This window comes from Lutra lutra, chromosome 12 (assembly GCF_902655055.1).
Source record: "Lutra lutra chromosome 12, mLutLut1.2, whole genome shotgun sequence".
Taxonomy (NCBI): domain Eukaryota; kingdom Metazoa; phylum Chordata; class Mammalia; order Carnivora; family Mustelidae; genus Lutra; species Lutra lutra.
The window spans coordinates 27,828,104-27,851,356 of NC_062289.1; the positions used below are offsets into that span (position 1 = coordinate 27,828,104).

General features: G+C 40.4%; 1 protein-coding gene across 5 annotated transcripts in view; it reads right to left on the reverse strand.

The window, feature by feature from the left end:
- Nucleotides 1-506: 506 nt before the first annotated feature.
- Nucleotides 507-23,253, reverse strand: part of ARK2N (arkadia (RNF111) N-terminal like PKA signaling regulator 2N) — an 87,724-nt gene continuing 64,977 nt past the window's right edge. For 3 of the 5 annotated variants that reach the window (XM_047697196.1, XM_047697199.1, XM_047697195.1), the window contains 2 exons: nucleotides 13,847-13,973; nucleotides 507-4,529 (listed from right to left, as the gene is read on the reverse strand). In XM_047697196.1, coding sequence (XP_047553152.1) covers nucleotides 4,340-4,529; nucleotides 13,847-13,973 — 317 coding nt within the window. In that variant the 3' untranslated portion in view covers nucleotides 507-4,339. Of the gene's footprint in view, nucleotides 4,530-9,922; nucleotides 9,992-13,846; nucleotides 13,974-23,253 lie in introns of all 5 variants that reach the window. The other 2 variants (XM_047697197.1, XM_047697198.1) reach the window with 2 other exon arrangements.

Sequence of the window (23,253 nt, forward strand, 5' to 3'; positions counted from 1 at the left end):
ATATTAATATGGTAGTTCCTATAATTTTTATAGCCAAATAAAACCCCGGAAAATAGAACCAAATTAAAGGAGAAGTTCTTCAGACTGCTTTGAAATCCTCTATATTTGATTCGATGTTCAACCACGTGCAAAGTGCATGCAGTTGGGCATCTGGTGCTGGTTCCTGGGAAGTAACTGTCCACTGAGTTTTCTGCCCAGGAGCAAAGGCACCTAGCACTAGGAAGCTCTGGGCTCTCTCTGAAACCTCACTGGTCCCAGCTGGGAAGGGAGGCAGGGCTACAGGAAAGCCAGTGCAGAGCTACTTTTACCCAGATCTAACACACCAACGGCCACATGCAAAACATCTTGGGAGGAGGATACAGCTGTTGCTTGGAAAAAGTTGGCATACCAGTAAGATCTGTTAACAAAATATAATCCACTTTCACATCCAAAAGCTAACTCAGAAGCTGCTCCAGGCACCATCTAATTAACTGAAGCAGATAGAAAAAAAATCCTCAGAAATTATCATTGTTTAAATACACTCTATTTTATTTTGTCTTAAAATAGTTTAACCTTTATGCTACAGACTTGTTTCAAAAAACAGAAAATCTTATCTTGCACCAAAAAATATATATATAACACTCTGTTTTATTATTTTTTTCTCCAAAGACCATTAAATACTAAATGGAAACAAAAACTAAATAATGAATGTAAAGAAGAACCAAATTTTGTTTTAAAAACTAGAGTTGCACATTTTAAAACATTAATTCTAAGCAATGATTTGTCGTCACTGCATCAAGTCCACGCTCACACTCCAGCAACAGCAGACCTGTTAACCACCAAGTGCATTGGTTCCTAGCCATACAATGGCTAACATTTCATTTTCATGGTAAGAGGAGCAAAAGGCTTCATAGGACCTTTGTACTCTTTAAAAAACAAAACAAAACAACAACAAAAATATTTCCTAGTTATCCAGTGATTTTTCTTTTAAGATCACTACCCTTTAAAATTTGTTAAAAGAATAAGAAGTATGTAGTGTTTTAAATAAAATGAAAAATACAACAGCATTGGACTAAAATACGTGATTATTTTAAACAAACAGTGCACAATCTGAGGAAGTTTGGTTAGGGCGCAATCATTTTTATATGTACATGGAAGTCACATCATACACATACTGGAAAACAGAAATTAGGGGCTCCTTGCATTTAAAAAAAAAAGTTTAAACTAAAAGACAAAATTGTGTCCCAGCTCTTTCAAAAACCTTGTGACACAGTATAAAAAGCAGGCAACAAATTCATTTTTAAGTTACCTATGGTGCTAATCTGCTAAAAGTAACAGTGAACAACTGACTAACTTAGCAAATCAGACGGTTCATATTCACAATTGAGAATAATAAAAGCAGGGTTTATGCAATGCTCAACTGTAATGACCACCGGAGACCATTCCGTCCGGCCCCTTCCATCAGAATGAAAGAGCAGCTGCCGGTGAGCAGCGCGTATGTGTTCTAGGGCAGCCACGGTGGCGCGGTAGCCAGTTCCTGCTCTGTGGTTTCAAACTGGAGGGCAGGGAGGGACTTAACTGAACTCGTGCCACAATCAAATCTGTGACCCAAGTGCACCACTTTAGCAGAGAGATTATGAACAATGTTCTGTGAAGCCTAAAGAAGTATTTATGCTACCAAATGCAACACTTGGGTTAACAACAATCACTTTAAAAGAAATTTCAAATGTCACAGGAGTTGTTTCCCACAGAATTTTATCAGTAAAATACCTTGCCAGAAACCACACCCCAACTCTTCTGGGTCTGGCAATGAAAGAAGAGTTGAAACAGAGTCTCTCTATAGTTAGTAGGTGGAAAAATCCCAACCCTGTAGGGGAAAACAGCTGACTGTCTCTACCATCCCTTCCCCTCCCCCTTTTGCATATTGATTTCTAAATCCCTATTCTGGTGCATCAAGTCAGGTAGTCAGGATGCTGGAACGGGGGCAGGTGTGGGAACGGTGCAACCTGGTATAAGAGTGAAAGGCCACAGAAGAGCCTGGTTATGACTCTGCTCTCTGCCCCCAATCCACAGTGCACACAGCACACCAGAATTCCCTTTAGCGGATGACTCTTAGGGGCTAAAGAAAGTCTGTCATGGGAAATCACCGGCTGTGTGGAACTGGACAAAACACACTATTAACATAAGAACAGGTAATGCGAAAACATTCTTTAAAATGGGGCTCTGCCCTGATGCTGGGGAAAAAGTAAACTGCAAAAACTTCAAGTCATATAATCCACTCTATTCTTTTCCCAATGATTTTCCTGGAAAACACAGACCAGAAATTGTACATTTCTGCTTTGTCTAGCATTTTAATTCAAGTCAAAAACAATGTGTAACAGCAAAATTCAATAAATTAATCCTAAAGTAAAATATGAAGGTCCAAGGATACACCAGTAGTGACTCTGCAGAAGGTCCTATTCGCTCTGGCCTCTGGATCTTTGGTTTTTGTCTAGAATTGTGGCCACGTGAGAGACTTGATATATGAGGTGCTAAAACTGGAGGTTCATGATCTTTTAAAAGCCTGGTCTATTAAAAGTAGATTGACGGGAAAATAAAAAGTTGATGAATAACAGAGGCCAGATCAAATGAGATGTTATCAGAGAAGATCAAAGAACACATGTTTCCATCCACTCCCATGGAAAAGGTACATGGACGAACTAAAGCAGCAGAAGAAGGATAAAGGACTAAATGAGTCTTTAAAAGAAGAAGAAGAGGAAGAAGAGGAGGAGGAGGCCAGGCAGGTGGAGCCAGGCAGACTCTGACGCATGCGCACACAGGGGTGTCCCCATTTGTCTTGGTGGCCCCACCGTACCTACCCTGCATAGTGCCTTATGCAGGACAGACATTGGGACATGTGTGTCCATTGAATGACATCTAAAATGGTAGTTCTCATGCTCTTATAAGGAAGGGCCACCAAGGCATTTGTGGAGGGAAGCAAAGGGCTACAGCAATGTTATATGGCAAATATGGAAACAAACAAACAAAGAAAGCAAACAAAAACCACGGAAAAACAAAAGATGAGGTCTTCTAAGCCAAAAGTACTTCACTCCTCCCTGTGCACAGTACATAGTGTTCTAACTAGGTACTAGGTATTGCTTGTAAAAGAATTCACTAGTAACTACAACATGTTATAGGAAAAAAGGTAGTAACTAATGCCACAGAACTCCAACACTGGCATTTCCTAAATTCCCTGAAGCTCCTACTACCCTTTGCTTAGTTAGAGACTGTAAAACCTACAGTGTCATTTATGTGCTTTGCATCTGGTTTCTTACGGTGCAGTTTGATTTTTCCACTTTTAGATGGTAGAGGAGAAAAATACCCAAATACAGCATCAGGTCTATTTCAGCTCAAGTGTTAAAACAATTGTTGTACCTCCTCTCTGTAGAGACCAGCTGTGAAAGAAGGCACAGTCTTCTCAGACTTGTAAGTGCCCACAGTCTTAGAGGTGAACACAACTTTTCATATTCTACCTAAGTAGTAGGTTTCTGTGTTCTCCCATTATTTGAACAAACCAGGGAAAAAAAGCTGATGGAGAGAGATTTTCCTACTGATCTCTCAATACTCTCCTCACATGCCCAGAAAACCTCATGGTGGGTATCTATCTGAAATGCCTCTGCCCCAAAAGCAGACATTTTCCAAAGAGTTATGAATTATTGCAACTAGGAGACCAACTAAGTCACCTTAGCAGTATTTATAAACACAAAGGGCCATATCAATTATTTGTGTTGTGGGAAGTCAGCCAGGAGCAAAGTCAGGAAAGAAGGCAGAAGACTTAAGCTAAAAGAAAAGTAATACTTCTGTCTTCTATTTTTAAGGACAGGTTTTCAAATGCACATGCCCTACTAGGTGCCAAGAAGGACCTGACTAAATGTGTGCAAATGCCCTAAGGTAGGAGTGCCAATGGGTGGGCTGACAGTGGTCAAGTCTAGATATTAATTTTATTACACAGAAAAATAAATACAAGATTCAAAAACTGAAATCCATTTCACTTAGTAATTAAAATATTATTCTAGGAGGAAGAGTTTCCTAAGATCAAAAGTCACCAAGTAAAATGAAGCTGTCTAATAAATTCATCATTCTCATATTCCTACTGAGGGTAAGAAGAACTTCTTTTCTCTGTGCTAGGTTATTTTCCTAAGTGACTTCTTTTAATTAAAAAAAAAAAAAAAGTGTGGGGGGCAATTTTCCATGAGTTTCGATTATACAAATGCCACAAACAGCTTCTGAGGCTGAAGCTATGACAATGAACTTCCATGTCACAAAGAGGAGGAGGAGGAAGTAGAAGGGAACAGTGCAGAGGAAACACAGTGACATTGTATTACAGTAGGTATTTACGTCTGCTATCCTCATCCAAGGTAAGATCAACAACTTCCGCAGGTGAAGCCCAAGTCTGCTGGGGAGTCACAGCAGTCCATGACTGTGTTTGCCGGGTGCTGACATACTGCGTGCCAGAACCGTGCTTCCATGAGGAGACACTCTGAATCACACCTCCTCGAGGATGAACACACCTGCAATTGAGATGAAAAGCATAAGCATGGTTAATCCCACCACAAGAAAAATAGAAGGGAATATGGCTCTAGCAGCACTGACTGATACTTTCACAAACATAAGCCTACTGCATGAGCTCATGAAACTCACAGCCAATATCCCTCTTTTCTTCCTTCCTCTAGTGTCTCCCTCCTCTCTCAATTTAGCCTTAAAACAGACAAGAGTCTTATCTCAGAAACTCCTGAGTTATGTCTAGATTTGTTACTGAAATGGACAGACAACATAATGTTTCTCTCAACACAATTAAGCTTCTGGGGTCTTCAGGACAGGGCAGAATATAAATCCAGAGCAAGATTAAAATACCTAAACAACCTTAGTCTAACCAAATGAAAACAGGAGGAAATACAGGTACAAGCTATTCTACCAAATAAGTTCTGTGCCATACTGGGAATAATACCTTCCAAGACAGTAGCGGTACTACCCCTTTACAGACTGGATTTCTGGAAGTCTGTAAGTACTATGTCATGCATAAAGGATCAATTTCCCTTATCCTGAAGGTCACAACAGAACACCTGACTCATGCATCTGAACTGCCTATGTGTTTTAGTTGAGGGAAAATAACAAGGCTGAAGTGCTCAGTTAAGGTCCTCTAAAAGTATTTTATCAGAGGGACAGAACTGCCTTGGTGATAAATCTCACCAAGAGTTCAACGGAAGGAAACTAATTCTGAAACATTGACATAATGAATTCCACATTCCAATCAAATGATAGAACTGTGAGCCTCCCGATGAATCACTGAGTGATTCTGGATTCGGATGAGAGGAAGGTAGGCCGCTCAGGCTTTCGCTGCTACTTTTGTCCTCACTCCTAAATAACTGACCAGATTCTATGTGAAAGTGGCAGCTGGCAGGATTCTAGTCACATAAACTATTATAGTGGGTCTTGAGTAGCCGCTCTAACAGGCTGCGTACAATGAGTGGTGCTGGATCACTGGAGAATTCCAGCTTTGACCCACTGCTACCTACACTACCAGACGCAAAAGAACATTAGGGTAACAATGGGCAAGATTTAGTTGAAAAACTGCTGAAGGACTCTTAAGATCCTGCAAAGACTCCTTGCTCCTACAAAGGCAGCCTGAAAATTACTCCCTTACCAAGAGAGGTGCCAAAAAACAGATCCCCCAGGGCCAGAGCAAGGGGCAGAAAGCAGATTTGTTACCATACCAGAAGCCCATTATCTGTACAGAACGGGCTAAGTTGTTATTAACCCAGAGGCTACTATGTTTTCAAAGATTAGTGAGTGAAAAGCACTAAAATGTGAGACATAAAGTCCAAAGGCTAATCCAGATCTGTCTGATCCATTAAGTATACTCAGATGAAGTGATCTTGTAATCACAGAAAATGTCAGCCAAAGGAGTCCATTCAGCATTTACAGAAATGGTTCTGATGACTGATGGCACTAGCATACTGAGTTTCTTAAGCAGTCTCATCTCATTAGACTATCCCAACAAATGTCGAAGTTACTATCCACACTCAACCAAAAGGGAAACTGAGGATTATAGTGATTACATGATTTGCCCAGGGTCACAGTGCTTGAAAGTGGTGGGCCACGGAGCTTCAAGCCAGGTCTGATCCTGAGTCCTGGCTTTTCACATCGGGTTGTTGCTTTACAAATGTGTGTATGAAATTAGGTAAGGCAAACACGGTGAGTACAAAGCAGAGTGCAAAAATAGGCCCAGATTAACAATTTAAAAATACAAAAGTTCTTCAAAAATTCAAAAGCTCATCTGTATAAGTACTAATTAAAGGAGGCTAGAACTTAGCAGAATTCAGAGAATGAATGGCTACAGAGAGAATCAGTGTAATCTTTGGCAGAATTCCCAGAAATATCTCCAAAATAAAAGAGTTATTTAGTCCCAACTGTTACTCTGCACTGCTCCCTAAGTAATCGTACAAGGGAGTAGCTTAAAAAGGATCTGATCCAGGGGCTCCGGGGTGGCTCAGTCGGTTAAGCATCTGACTCTTGGTTTCAGCTCAGGGCATGATCTCAGGGTTGTGAAACTGAGCCCAGGGTCGCGCTCCGATTTCAGAGAGAAGTCTGCTTGAGAGTTTCTCTCTCCCTCTGCCTTTCCCACCCCATGCTTACTTTTGCTCTCTTGAGTGCATTCTCTCACTAAAATAAATAAATGAATCCTTAAAAAATAAAAGGGACTGGATCCATACTGTTCATTTTACTGAAGAGAAAACCAAAGACAAAAGACAACTGCCCAGGGTCTTAAGCAAGTTAAGCACCGAACCCCAAAAAAAGGTCTCCATCAGGGAGTTCATTTTCCACTAAGTACGCCTTCCTCAGACTGCACCTAACGCAGTATACTCCGTCTGATTATAAGGAGCATGGCCCCTGGGAATCACTCAATAAACAGCAAAGCAGATTCTAGAATACACTCAAAGAGTAGGAGAGTGAGAGGTGTAAAGACAATATATACCACTGTGGAATGATGGACACAGAGAGGAGAATAAGGAGGTGAGGCACTTCTTCAACTATCTGAATTAGATCGCTTCTGTAGTTATGTTACAAATGATTCCAGTTACTGGAAACCAATTCAGACTACTTTATTTTTTAATTTTTGTATTTATTTGACACAGAGAGAGAGATCACAAGTAGGTGGAGAGGCAGGCAGAGGGAGAGGGGGAAGCAGTCTCCCTGCTGAGCAGAGAGCCCGATTCAGGGCTCGATTCCCAGGACCCCTGAGATCATGACCTGAGCCGAAGGCAAAGGCTTTAACCCACTGAACCACCCAGGCGCTCCAACTCCGACTACTTTAAGCAAAAAAGCAAATTTGATGGAAAGACACTCAAGCACCTCAAACAACCTAAGGATGATGGAATAACTAGTCTCATTCATTTGACTCAAGCCCCAACCCTCTCAGTCTGTTTCTCTCATTTCAAAATTTTAGATTCTCTGGATTATGTGATGATCCCATCTTCTGTCAAAAGCTTTCTGGGCTCCTCTTTAGCTGCAATGGAAGGTCAATTCCCAAAGAATGGAGAATCACCATGGGAGAAGGTGACTACTCCACCATGTGCAGAGATCTTGAGAACAAGTTTTAGATTTTTTTTTTTTATTCGACAGACAGAGATCACAAGTAGGCAGAGAGAGGGGAAGGGAAATGGGCTCCCCGCTGAGCAGAGAGCCCGATGCGGGGCTCGATCCCAGGACCCTGAGATCATGACCTGAGCTGAAGGCAGAGGCTTTAAACCACTGAGCCATCCAGGCACCCCTGGAGAGAAGTTTTAGATGATCATTACTACACCACAAGTACAGCTTCGGTTACCAAATGGTATAAACTGCCTTTTAAATGTTCAAGCAAGTGCTAGGCTATCTGTCAGGAATATTAAAGAGTACTCTAAGACAACTTCTAAGGTTAGTGTTGACTTTAAGATTTTGAATAATATAGGCAAAACTCTCCTTTTAGAAGTCAGGCTAGTGGTCACAGGGAGGCACAACGGTGGGAAGGTTGTAAATGGAAGATGGCACAGGAGGGACTTCTGTTTCTTGATCAGAGCACTAGTTACCGGTGTAGGCAGTTTGCAAAAACTAAAGTGTACACTTACGACTTTCCTGTGTGTATTATAAGCCAGTAAAACATTCAAGAAATCTGTGATTTAATGACCTCAATCATCTTGAACAAAATGGTAGCTAAGAGATGGATGAGGCCTGAACAAGGCTTTTACCACATCCTTTTTAAGTACAGGGCAAAAAGACTCAAGCTGATAAACAAAAGAGTGCTGGAAAAACCTTTCCACTGTTTTATAAGATGGTATACGTTATAGATCAACTTATACCAGATAGAGAGGGAAAAAAATTCAGGAGGAAAAGGCACCAGTACAATTGTTATCAGCCCTATAGAGAAGGATGTAAGAGGCTCAAATTTCTGGTAAGGCTACAAACATAAAATACAGCTTCATGGATTACCACAAATCCCTTTTCTGTATGATGAAAGACCTGACGTGGAAACACACACAGCTGTTTTTTAACTGCTCCAATCCAATTCTAGTGCGGATATAGGCTATGCTTTCACAAAGCCATTCGATCTGTGTATGATGGGCAACAGGCACAAAACATAACCTAAAGTCATATTTTGAGTACTATATCCAAGAAAATGCTTAGGACTCCCCCCTCCCCCCAAAAAAACCTAGTTTATAAATAATAAGTTTTGACAGAATAATTTCCTGCTCTTCATATACTGAAACCAATAAAGGAGAGACTTCACAGTGGAAAAGAAAAAACACAGAAAGAGGGCAGGCTCTGATGGTCAGCTTTTGATACAGTTAAGTTACTATCCTAAGAAAACAACATTAAACATTAATCATTTTTGCTCTCATTTACAAAGCATGAACGCGACCTCTTAGATAACATTCCTACTTATTTTTCCTAACTGAAGATGAAATGAATCCTTGGCTTCAGGGAAATGCCTATCTGTACAGCTCTCTTGTTTTTTTAAGGTTAATGTTTGCAACTGGTTCTAGGAAGCAGTCAGTCTTAAATGCAGAAGGCTTCTAGCATCAGTTCTTCTGTTGAGGGAGGGATGAACCAACATTAAGACAAATGACCACAGGACCAAAGACTACAGTGAAATGAGTTAAGGGTTTGATTATTCCTCAAAGCTTCATAGGACAGGTACCAAAGAAACTGTTCAACAGTTCCATAACAGAAAGGTCTGTTCTACATGCACTCATCTTCTTAGGGCAATTACCAATGAGGCTAGTAGAAGAAAAGGAAAAAGGACCAAGGACAAAGAAAAATACTGGCAGAGGGCCAGAAATTAAAACTTCTGACAAAATTAAAGGACCAGAGGAACTAGAGTGCTGGAAAAGTCTCTATCTCATTGGCAAAGAACATCTTGTAAAAATGGACTGTCTCAAAATTAACATTTAGAAATGATAACATTTAGGTAACAATAGGAGTTAATCACAGCAACACAAAACAGCCATAAAAGATGCATTCAAACCATTAGTTCAGAAGGCATGCTTTCTAGTCTATGACTAGAAGAAACACAGAAACTAAAAGAACATTTCAAAATCTACATTTAAAGAGCCGGGAAAGATATTAACGTGCAAGAAAAGAAAAACTGTTTAAAAAAAAAAAAAAAAAAAAAAGACACATCGTAAGTAGAACTACTGAGTCCATGTGAAACAAAATGCTTCCAAAATGGAAAAATGGCAATGCAACTCAAGTCAGAGCAACCACAATCCCAAAGAGAATAACTCAAGAACCGAGTCTGAGTTTTTCAAAACTCTCAGAAAGCCCACAGCAAGGTAGAATGTCAAAAGAAAAAAAAAGAAAGGGACAACTAAATCCAAACAAGACATCTATGCATGCAAATCAAATTAGAAAAGATGTGGATCAAAACCTAAAACCTTTTTTCCAAGCGATAACCCTGCCAGAAGCCCATCAATACTTCATAACTGCAACCCTAGACCTGTAAAAGAAATAAATTGCGGATGAGATACAGGAACCAAAGCGGTAACTCTGAAGCAGCCAACAAGAAAGCTTCTCCCCACACCTGCTTCTCAGATTTTTAATTTCAAATGTTTGAAAGATTGTCAGGCTGCCTCTAAAAAAAAGTACTGGAAAAATGTTCAGAAAGACACAGAAGAGCCAGCGAGACTCTATTCAGTCCTAGGCAGAAAAAGCAAAATAAAGGACCCCTCAGAATGACACAGGAGTCAGTTCAAAATACTCCAACAAAACTTGCCAACTGTACATTCTATCAGATGAGCAGTATTCACCATCACTGAGATTTCATAATCAGTTTGTCATTTTTAAGAGAGCATTTCCACCGGATTCAACCCAAAGGATCAGAATAAAACACATACTGATGATTCAGAGCCTGCAAGGAAAAACTCCTTGAAAGTAACATTATGGCATGTTATTTACAATGTAGGCAGTCACTTGACTTAGTTCAAGAGTGGAACAGACAAGTCTATAGAGTAAAATAACAATATGGATAAAAGACCTATTAAGTATGGAGACCAGTGTACTAACATGTGGGGGTAAGTGAGTGTGTGTGTGTGGGGGGTAAGAACTTACTATTTAAATTTCCAAGTTTCAACGGAAATATAAGGATAATTTTAACTCCAAATACCAAAATACTGGTAGAAAAAAAGAAGCTAAAGAGTTTATGATGGAAGAAAAGTTGAACAAAGAAGCCAAGAAGAAAGGTGGCTCACTTTGTAACACTTGTAGGCAGAAGTAAACAGTGAAGAAGGGAGATGTGATAGAAGTTAATAGAGAACGGGGCCAAGTAATATGTCTCAGGGACAAAGAGATCAGGTAAGCAACACAGGTTATTACCTGTTCTTTGCTACTTCAGTAGGAACACATGACTAACAGTGAATTAAAACATGAAATGTAACTCAAGAGGAAGTTGGTGAATAGATAATGTGTTCCTGGGAAAATCGAAAATAATTTACCTCTATCTATTTGTTAATAGGCAAGACAAGGTTTATAGTAGGGATTTAAAAGGATAATCTTCTGTATTTTAAGGAACAACGGTGAAATAAATAATGGCAAATACATGCTAAAGTAAAGGAAAAAATCAAAAGCTCTACCCTGTCATCTGAGGGATAAGTCAGCATGCAGGAACAGGTGAAAAAAGAGAACAGGAAAAAGTTCTGATTAAGGCAAAGAAAAAAGGAAAAAGAAGGAGATTAAGGAAAGAATGAAGAATGAAAACTCTTTCCCACCAGAACATGGGAAACAACCATTAAAAACAGGAAAGGACGGGGCACCTGGGTGGCTCAGTGGGTTAAGGCCTCTGCCTTCGGCTCAGGTCATGATCCCAGGGTCCCGGGATCGAGCCCCGCATCGGGCTCTCTGCTCGGCGGGGAGCCTGCTTCCCCCGTCTCTCTGCCTGCCTCTCTGCCTACTTGTGATCTCTGTCTGTCAAATAAATAAAATCTTTAAAAAAAAAAAAAAAACAGGAAAGGAAAAAGGAAGCAGCCATGCAGACATACTTACGGCATAAACACAGGACAGAAGAAGAAGTGTTTAGGTCTGATAACATCTGAGAACTGGCCATTTTGGGGGAGAAGACATGCTAAACAATGACTTAACTCTACATCCTTAACGTCCCAACAGGTATGACCTGAAAAATGCTCTCAGAAACTAGGATCGGGGCGCCTAGGTGGCTCAGTCAGTCGAGCATTGCCTTTGGCTCAGGTCGTGATCCCAGGGTCCTGGGATGGAGCCCCACATCGGGGTCCCTGCTCAGTGAGGAGTCTGCTTCTCCTCTCCACCCTGCTCCTGCTCTCTCTCCCTATCTCTGTCTCATTCTCAGATAAATACATAAAATCTTTAAAAAAAAAAGAAAGAAAAAAAAAAAAGGAAAGGAAATTAGGATTAGTTCTCATGAAGACAAATGTAGCCTCAATTTACACACATATGTATGTATTTTGCCTGCATTCTCCACTCCTAAGCTGGCCTTTTATATACATGACAGAATAAATCCTGGTGAATGTTTTATTTCTAACCAAAGAGTAAAATCAGATCTAAAAGCCAGGTAATGGGGCACCTGGGTGGCTCAGTGAGTTAAAGCCTCTGCCTTCAGCTCAGGTCATGGTCCCAGGGTCCTGGGATCAAGCCCCGTATTGGGCTCCCTGCTCAGTCGGTAGCCTGCTTCCTCCTCTCTCTCTCTTTCTGCCTGCCTCTCTGCCTACTTGTGATCTCTGTCAAATAAATAAATAAAATCTTTAAAAAGAAAAATAAGTAAAATAAAAGCCAGGTAACATAGATATTCTGTCAATACCTACTTGGGACAATCAGGAAATCATAATAAACTCTTGTAGCCCAGGAGAAAAACTGTTTGCTAATATAGAATACACATTTTTTAAAGTCTAAATTTTTGTTCTTTATGCATATGTGTGTTAAATGTTCCTCAGGGGTACCTCTGAGAGAGCTATAACTAATTCTCAGGAACAGTATCTTAAAGGAAGAGTCAGTACATTTTCCCTACAAAGGAGTAGGTGGTAAATATCTTGGGCTTTGAGGGCTCTAAGGCAGCTGCTGAAATTTACCGACACTGTCAATGGAGCCACAGACAATATGCACATGAACAATATGGCTCCACTCCTATAAAATTTTATTTATGGATAAATGTGTTTTATTTGAATTTCTTTTCATATAATTTCCACATGTCACAAAACATTCTTCTTCTTTTTATCCCCCCTCCTCTGACCCTTAACCATTTATAAATGTAAACCAGTCTTAGCTCAATGTCCATATAAAAACAGGCAGCAGAACAGATTTAACCTATGGGCTACCGTTTGCTCATGAAGAATGATAAATTTCAAAAATTTTCATAATGCTACACAAAATTGATGTCTTCTGGCTTTTTTTAATACTAAAACAGGACTGCTTGAGTCACATGAACATCACTAGAAATCTATTACATTAGGAACAAATTGAAGTAACTCAAGTTTTAAAGAAAGACAAGGAGAGTTGCTTTAGGAAACAAGCAATAGAGGTATGATGTCTGATGTATATTTCCCAATTGCTTGCTCCCAATATATTTCCAGATAAAGTGAACGGCAAGAAAATATGAATGATAGGGGAGAAAGTAGGGTGATACTTATGCCATAAGAGAAAAATCTGTCAAGCTAACTAGACATTTGCTAAAAATAGAGAGGAAAATGAGTTCTAGTTCACATACCTGTATGGTTGAGAAGTTCTTGATAAAACAATATGCAACACATACTGAAGCTCATATCATGTCTAATCAAAAGGCATTTTTTAAGCCAAAGGAAGCTGAGAGATAGTTCCCACCGTTCATGCCAGCCATGCCATGAGGACTACCATTTTCTTCTCACTTGGCTTCAGGTTAAAATCAAATTCACATTTAAAATATCAGAATGCGGGATGCCTGGGTGGCTCAGTGGGTTAAGCCTCTGCCTTTGGCTCAGGTCATGATCTCAGAGTCCTCGGATTGAGCCCTGCATTGGGGGAGGGGGGGTCATCTTTGCGCAGCAGGGAGCCTGCTTCCCCCTCCCTCTCTGCCTACTTGGGATCTGTCAAACAAATAAATAAAATCTTTAAAAAAAAAAAAAAATCAGAATGCAGGGTGCCTGGGTGGCTCAGTTAGGCGTCTGCCTTTGGCTCAGGTCACGATCCCAGGGTCCAGGGATTGAGCCCCACATCAGGCTCCCTCCTCAGCAGAGCCTACTTCTCTCTCTCCCTCTGCCTACTCATGCTATCTCTCTGTTAGATAAATAAATAAAATCTTTTAAAAAAATAAATAAATGAATAAAATATCAGAATGCTCCACTTAACATCCTACCTTGCATGTTCCTGAACTCCCACAATCTCCACTTCACTATCTGAAGAGGCAATATTAATTTCTTCATTGAGAGGTGCATTGCCAGCTGATGTCTTGTCACTTGCTAGGAATCCTGGATCCAAATGACCTGAGAGAGAAGGGGGAAAAAATAAGCTCTACAGTTTGACTTCTCACAAGCAGCATAAACAACTCACTGACAGATTTCCCATCAAGGTTTAATCACAGAAACAGAACTGCTGTATGAGAGAGCTCACCAGAGCAGAACTGTCAAGTCTCTTGCTCTCTATTCCTTAGGAAGAAAAAAAACACAAAAAACAAACTTCAAGTACTTTAGTAAATAGGTATATATAAACCATGATAATACTCTATTATATTTTATTCCACAATGCTTTTTGCATTTAACTTCTGCTTTTAAATAACCTGTGTAACAGGTTTGTCACCACCTAGAGGGCAATGGGGTTCTCTACCGCTTAACGGTGAATTTTAATAGAACAAAATTCTAAACCAGAAATGTTCGAAGGCATAAATGGAATAAATAACAGAAATTCTCATTAATATCATATTTGTACTAGAATGCTTTATGAAGGATTTAACAATTTTATTTAAATTTTTAACAAAATTTTAACAGTCTTTCTCAAAAGGAATGTAGAGTTGACAAAATCTAAACTCAAAACCACATCTAAAAGGAAAGACTAGAGGCAGATCACAGTTTTTGCTTTGAGCAACTGAAACAGAACCTGCACGTTGCCGACAGTTCTTATTAGACAGGAAGAAACCACATACTGTGGGAAAAACACAACAATTTGTGGCACTGGGGCATGTAAGAACTTTTTCCCCAGGGGCTTCACAAAGCATCTATTACATGGTGCAGTAAAACACACTCTCCAACTCACCAAAAACATGAGCTTCAAGGAACTCTCTCTCAGTAAAGGCTAAGAGCACAGCAGCAAAGTACACAGCAATATAAACAATTCTAACAAGAGTTAAAATAATTCAGCCTATGTACCCAGCTCTTAACTGTTCTGGCTTTTATGAAATTTAGAATATCTAGGAAGTTGCAACAGGTACAAATTTTCAATATTCAATTAGAGGGTATTTTATTTAAATATATTGTCATCTGATACATTATGTCTCCACATTAAAAAAAAAATCCTTGGTGACACCTCATATAAACTAAACCACAATCAGTAAGATTTTACACATACAACTCTCCCTTCCCCCTCCCTCACCCCTTCACATCACTCACTCCAATGTTTGTCACTCAGAAACCTTGTACTTTCATATTCCTGCGAACTTTTAGTATAACCCTTTTGGAAAGTTACAGACAGTCCCAAAGCAAAAGACTTCTAATTTTTATACCCTCTGACCCTGTAGTCCCATCTCTGAGAATTTAGCCTAAGGGAAAAAACTTTAAATAAGCAAAATGCAATGATGTCCAAAGACAGTGACTACCACAGAAACTTGAAGAAGTATATGGATAACACACAAAGTGTCACACAGGACACTATCAAAATACTTTGGTGCTGGGTGAAAGCTGGTAAAAAGCAATCAAGCTTGAATACAACTGTGGGTCTTTTTTTTTTTTAAACAATTCTTTTTTTTCTTTAGTTGACTATGATGCATATGAGAAAACAGAAGACCACAAAGCTTAAAATGGCTTCCAGATATAACTGGAGTTCGAGATTATATTACAGTCTGCAAGGGCTTAACTTTCTGTATTAAAGACAGCAGAAATAGGATTCTAAAAATTGGCAGTGGGTAAACAACTTTGAATCCTACAAGCATATGAAAGGAGGCATTCACCAGACAAAACCTAGTTTTGTTAAATCTGGGGTGCTTGCTTAAATGAGGAGTATATATAGTTAAGTCTTGATTTGGTAAACTCAGGTTCTTGCTCTGACCCCAATACTTTGCCTGTGGCCAAGTGCTTTGTCCAATTTCTAGTTCAATGTTGAAGTTACAACTATTATCACACACACTGTTCCTACTGCAGTGCTAGGAAGGACTATAAATTGATAGTCTTTTTTCAAACCTTCAACTTGTCCATATTCAATCCTTTGAGCAGCCTTGCTTTGTGCAACTGTAACAATTTACCTCATCTATTTGTTCCTAAATAAATAAGTACTTGTTTATGAGAGGCTATGCACTAGGTGCTAGGAATATTACAGAGAACAAAGACAGGACATATATAATATCTACCCTCAATGAGCTCACGATACATTCAGGGATCATAAAAAGCAGTCCATTATACTATGGCTTGAAAATTGCTCTGTTATAGGGACACCTGGGTGGCTCAGTCGGTTAGGCAGCTGCCTTTGGCTCGGGTCATGATCCTGAGAGTCCTGGGATCAAGTCCCATATCGGACTTCCTGCTCAGTGGGGAGCCTGCTTCTCTCTCTCTCCTTCCCTCTGCCCCTCCCTCTGCGCATGCTCCTTCTCACATTCTCTGTCTCAAATGAATAAATAAAATCTTTTTTTAAAAAAACTGCTGTTATAGAAGGTGTGTATTTAAAGACACAGAAAAGGGAAATTTCCCAGACTTGGGAATAATTAAGGATGCAGAGGTCTTAGGGAAGAGTAGGTACAGGTGAGGGAAGTAGCAATAAGGAACACTGTGTTGCCCTGTAGGGTATAAGAGTTCAGCGAAATGTGGCGTAATGTAGTAAAAACAGTAATGGGTAATAAAACTGGCAAAGTCAGCAGAACTCAGATGGTAAAGAGTCTGGACTTGACTTTGAGAGGTAGGAAACCACTGGAGAATTTAAGCAGTGACATGATCTGGTTTTCCATTATAAAAAATTTCCTTTTGGAGTATACAAATGGAACTACTATCAGGGAAGGGAATATGAGAGGCAAGAAAACCAGTTAGACTGCTATAGTTTTCTAGGTAAGAAATGACTACGGCTGAACAGTAAAGGAACAAAAGAGGGGGGATACTCCGTATACGTATATATACAGAAGGGCTAGTAATGCTGGGAATCAGGCAAATCAACAAATTTAGTAAAAAAAAAATAATAGCTAGGTTTCTGCTTTAGGTAACTGGATAGAGTCACAGCACCCTTCAGAGCACCAATGAACAGACGAGGGTGGTTGCTCAGGACATGACCATGGCGGGCCTCTCAGATGTCCAACAGGCAGCTGGGGGTACTGTTCTAAAGCTCAGGTCAGAGGTCTAGGGAGGAAATAGAGTCCTCGGCAGTAGGTGGGAAGGTAAAAGGCAGCAGAGGAGCGAAGGGGGCCTAAAACAGAAGCCTGACAAATGCCAGTAATTAAGGATGGGCAGATGAAGGGGAGCTCACCAAGTAAGAGGTAGGAAGAGAATCTTAAAATACGAAGCCAGGACACCATGGAATGAGCATTTCTAGGAAGAGGTGCTTATCAGTGCCCACCAGAGAGGTCCGATGAGGAGCGGGACTAGATACAGTCCACTGGGATCAGCAGTAAGATGACCGCACAGATGCCTTGGCAAGAAGAGCCTCAGAGGAGTGACAGGGCTAAAGCCAACGCAGCAAAGCAAGCTGAAGAATACGGGCAGGGAACGAAGTACAGACGCATTTTAAACAGTTTGGCTATGAAGAAAAAGGCAATACGACAGTACTGAGAAAGGAAAATGGGCTTGAGGGAGAGAGGTGTGTGTGTATGAAGAACTTTAAAAGATGGGAGAAACCCAGCCATATCTGGAAAAAAGGCAGAGAAGAAACAGGCGTGATGGCAGAAGGCTGAGGCGATGTTCATCTGTGAAGAATGCGGCAAGGCCACGTGCAGTGCACAGGTGTGGGTGGGTAGCGGGGTGGGGGTTCAGAAACGTGAAGTAGCCACTATGAAGACAGAACTGCCTAAGGAAGGAGAGGATCTGCCGGGCAGCACTGAGAGCCAGGTGAGGCTGCAGATCAGGAGGCTAACTCAACCCTCAATTCTGCCTAGCGGAATTTGATTTTCTCCAGCTATGCTAAGCAGAGTGATCCAGGTTCCAAGTGTGCGCCCAGGGATCAGACTTTGCCAGCTAGGTCCAACAGGAAAGCCGGCTCTACAGGAGCTGGGGATATGGCCCAGGAGAGCTGGGCTTGAACATGCTGGAGCAGGGAAGAAGAGACACCCGCAAGGGGCTGGGAAAGGGTTGGGTGATGGTCAGTGAGGCAGAAGAACAGTATAAGGGAAGTAACAGCATGAGAGTGTACAGGAGCTCCTGTGGAAAAGGAGAAAGCAATAGGAACAGGTAGGAGGAAAACCAATCATTATGAGAAGTAAAACACTGTAATTCCATCCTCCTGGCCACCCACAAACACAAGCCTCTGGGACCCAGCCACTGCTCTCCCGTCTCGTCCTCCGCTCCAGTGTTACTCTCCTCTGCTCTAGCCACCCACGTCTTACCTTCCTACAACTTTTCCACTGCCCCCTGGAATGTCAGATCCACGGAAAACTGCACTGAACTTTTCACCTCCCTGTGGAAACCTGAATCTCTGGAAAATGCCACCTACCCTGCAGTCCTCGGAAGCTGCTCCTAAACCTCAGTTGGGGGACCAGAATCACTTACAAATATGGCCCTCCATCCTCATGCACACCAGCAGCAGCCGCCCCCCTTCTAGAGCACTTCCAAGTACTAACTACGGGACAGTTTCACCCCTCCATGGAACATTCCTGGCACTGGGCTTAGTTTCTCTCCTTCAAGTCCTGCTACCATGATTCCTTATTACTCTATGAGTGCTCATTATTTATGGGGACATAAATACTCCCTAAGGAGCTGAGCCTCAAGAGGCACTTAACACTCCCTGTAGTAGACTCATAGCAAGGGACTCAGCCCTTACCATCCTAAAAATACACAAGATAACTGAATTAAACCAAACTAAAAAGGCAGATTGTAGGAATCATGGTTGCTATAACTAAACTATTCCTCCTTGACTTCTCGTATCTTTTAAACAGTAATTAGGAAAACATGACAAGACTATGACACCATTAGCTCTTAGTATCTCTGTGCCCAGTTCTATCTCCATTCTATCTCCATAGTTCTAATTTTTTTTATTTTTTTGAGGGCAGCCTGCAGTTCTAATTTATAATTCCAACTTATGAAATGTTCTCAGTCAACAGTATTTCTGAATAACCAATCTTCACTGATTAGGCTCCTTATCCTGACCCTGTCACCTACAGAACCTCATTTCAGATCTGGAAATATCACTTTGCCTTTCTTTGTTTAAAGAAAGGGGAAGAAGAAAAAAATAATAAAGAGGAAGAAATAAAAAGTTACTATGCTACTTTTGCTCACAATTTTACTATCATATCTTAAGAAAAATAAGGTAACTACCATCAATATTTATGATTCTTCTAACTTTAGTCATCCATTATGGATCCAGACACTAATAATTTACATACCACCTTCACATTATTATATCAATTCAAACCATTTTGATAGCACGATTTGGACCATAAAAATTGTAATCCCACGCTGCTGGCATTTACAGAACTTGTGTGATGTTCTAAAACTGCTCACTTAAAATCAGGGTCTGCTCATGTAGCCAGTGTCTTTACTCTTTAGTCTAAAAATCAGTATAAAATGAAATAAGGGACACTGAGGTTAAGTGATGGGGACTAAAGACAAATTTCCCGGTGAATGTTAACTCTAGACCATTGGTTGTGAGAGTTTTGCCACATTTCTTGTCAGAGCCATCGGATAAAATGTGCCACTCAGATAACAAGTCAGCTACAACCCCACCAATTTTATGGGACGCCATGTTCTCTAAGAGACACCAAGGCTTTCTCCATGAGCCAGGAACATATTCCCTCTTCAGTCTATTTCAGAGCCCGAGCAATTAGTCCTTTTCTCTCAAGATAACCCTTTCAGTATGTCATACATTCCTTCGGGGGCTCCTGTGCACAGCTTCACATTCTCTGGCCTTTGTGCCATCCTCCACTGTCATCCCTCCAACCCATGACCTCACAGGAATCCAATGACACAGCAATGGCCAAAGCATACACAAAACTGAGTCTCAAAGATGCTCTGGATTTTTCAAATACTGTCAGTGGCAATAATCTTTCCTGTTCCAGGGCAAGAATAAGCCCTGCAGAAAAAGTGTAAATACCACAATTACCATATAGTAAACTGAAAATAAATCAGAGGACTTATATTTAACTATTGGGGCAGCTGGCTGTCTCTGTGTAGCTCTTTGGAAAGATAACTTCTTTCACTCTCTAAGAACATTCTAAATTTTTGTCCTCCCACTGAACACCTTTTCAATACACAAGTCAGAAAGAAAAGAGCATAAAAAAGTAAACTAAATTATCATGGCACATTTTCTTTTTGTCTTCAAAAGAAATAATGTAGCTACTTTTTAAATCATAAATCTACTGGGTAAGAACTAGTCCAAAGCCGATTTGCACCACATTAAAGGAAATTATTACATATAGGATGTCAGCAATGTTTTAGGCATAAAAAAGTGTAATATCTCAATTCATTATTCATTTAGCTTGAAAACAAGTGAATTATGACCTTGTATTTAGTTTTTTCAGTAAGAATGTGAAAAACAACTTTACAAAGGAGGGGAAGGGAAGGTCAGAAAACTAAAAACCTTATAGTTCATAAGAATCAGGCAAAAACAAGCGAAACCTGACCAAATTTGATCTCCTTCACAGAACTGATACAGACTTCAAAGTGCTATTAATAGAAACATGGCCATTCTGGTCTGATTATAAAAAGCCCTAGGCGAAGAACAGGAAAACCAAGATTTGTTTCTCCGCCCTATAACTAGCGTTCTAGACAAATCAAGATCATCACCCCTATTTTAAGGATGGGAACATGCTCACAGGCTACCTTCTTGACAAGAAGACTGATGGAAAAAACGTGTTTCTCATAAGTTTTAATTTCCTGGAGTGGTAGAGAGACACTATAAATAAATTTAGTTTACCACAATTATAAGCCTTCCTTACCAAAAGTACTTCAGATTCCTGCTTGTCTTAGCCTCATCCACATTTATGTTTACAGTGAGCTACGACTAGCAATAAGTAAAAATTAAGTCATAATCCTATTTACTGATACAGTTTCCTCAAGATGTCCAACACAAGAATTACCCGGGGGTGATTAATAAAAACAGATTTTTCAGACCCCATGCCACATCTACTTACAGAATCCTCAGGGAGAAATTTAGGATTCCGAATTTTTATAAGCACCCTAGGTAATTCTTATGCTCAGGCCAAGTATAGGAAATTCCTATGGTGAGAGCAACTCATTCCAGGACAGAACAGTAAATCAGAAATTCACTGATTAGGTCCATTAATCACTTCCTTACTCAGCCCACTTCAGCATAAATACATTAACATAACACTGGCCAGCATTCCTGAGGTCTTACTTTGTGCTGTATTCTGTACAGTATAGACATTATTTCACCTAACGGGAAGAACAACCTTTTGGGATGGATACTAGTTTTACCCTGGTTTGCAGACAGGAAAAACTGAGGCTTTATGTAATTTACAGAGTTCAGACAGTATGTAAGTGGCTGCTGGCTCAAACCAGGATTTGCTGGCAGCAGGCTACCATCTACCACACTGTCCATCCTAGCAACAAGAAAGGAAAAGCAGAGGCACCTGGATGGCTCAGCAGTTAAGCATCTGCCTTCAGATCAGGATCCCAGGGTCCTAGGATCAACCCTGCCTGCATGAGGCTCCCTGCTTAGTGGAAAGCCTGCTTCTCCCTCTCCCTCTGCTGCTCCCCGCCCCTCGCCCCCTACCACCCCCCACCGCTTATGCTCTGTCTCCCTCTCTGTTAAATAAATAAATAAAATCTTTAAAAAAAAAAAAAAAAGGGAGAAGTAAACACATGGCAAGAGTTAAAATGGAAAGCTTAAGTCTTTTGCTGACCAGTCGCTTTCCAATTTCAATTCTTTTCCTTGGTTAAAACTAAAACTGAAGTGTAAAAACTCTTTTCCATAAACAAACATCATTTAGGGCACCTGGGTGGCTAGTGGGTTAAGCGTCAGCCTTTGGTTCAGGTCATGATCCCAGCATCCTGGTATAGAGCCCCACATCAAGATCCCTGCTCAGGGGCACCTGGGTGGCTCAGTGGGTTAAAGCCTCTGCCTTCAGGTCAGGTCATGGTCCCAGGGTCCTGGGATCGAGCCTCGCATGGGGCTCTCTGCTCGGCAGGGAGCCTGCTTCCTCCTCTCTCTGCCTGCCTCTCTGCCTGCTTGTGATCTCTGTCTGTCAAATAAATAAATAAAATCTTTAAAAAAAAAAAAAAGATCCCTGCTCAGCTAGGAGTCTGCCTTTCTCTCTCCCACCCCCGTTTTCCTTGCTCATTCTCTCTTTCTCTCTCAAATAAATAAAATCTTAAAAAAAAAAAAATTTCATTGTCTAATTGCCTGGAAAAACAGGCAAGGTACTCGGCAAGGTACTCTATCTCCAAAGAATACTTACAGCACCCTAAATGGAGTGGAGCTGCACATCCGGTCTGAGATATTGCTCTTGATTAACCCCTGAATAGTCTGTTCAGTGATCGGGTTCTTACTTTGTTGGGAGAGAGAGTAGAACAACTCAAGATTAACCATTAGAACAGTTATCTTAAGGGGCGCTTGGGTGGCTCAGTCAGTTAAACATCTGCCTTTGGCTCAGGTCCTAATCCAAACACATCAGACTCCCTGCTCAGTGGGGAGCCTGCCTCTCCTTCTCCCTCTGCAGCTCCCCCGACTCATTCTCTCCTCCTCTCCTCCTCTCTCCCCCTGAAATAAATAAAATCTGAAAAATAAAATAAATCTTTTAAAAAATTTATCTTAAACACAAACCGTAAGAATGACCATCTCATTGATGCTACTAGTTCAAATCTCTAAACTATAAACTGGCAAGCAAGCATGAATTCTGTTAACATTTTGTGGCACTGAAAGTATATTCAAAATTTGTGAGATGGGCTCCCACTAAGACAATTAAATCAAGACCAGAGTGTATTAAATTTTATTACTCATATACCTGCACTGTCAGATTTAGAAAAAAAGACTTTAAGCCAATATATGGCTTCATAAGAAACTGAGTTGAGGATATGCTGAACAGTGATGATATCTGAAAAGCTACACACAATACATAACCCAATACACACATATGTTCTCTCTATATTATATCCTAGAGAAATTAATCACATACATGTACCAAGAGACATGTACAATAAATGTTAATGGTGGCATCATCTGGAATAGCATCCTAAATGTCCAATAAAGAGAACGAGTCAATCAACTGCAATATAGTCATAGAGTGAATACTAAATAGCAGTGAAAAATGAATGAACTAGAGCTACACTTAACAAGAACAAAACACAAGGTGTTGAAAAAAGCAGTTACAAATCATTACCTTCAGTATCATATCAATTAGTATTAAAACATGCTTGTTTACAGGTACATAACAAATGCAGTAAAAATATAAAGAAACACACAGGA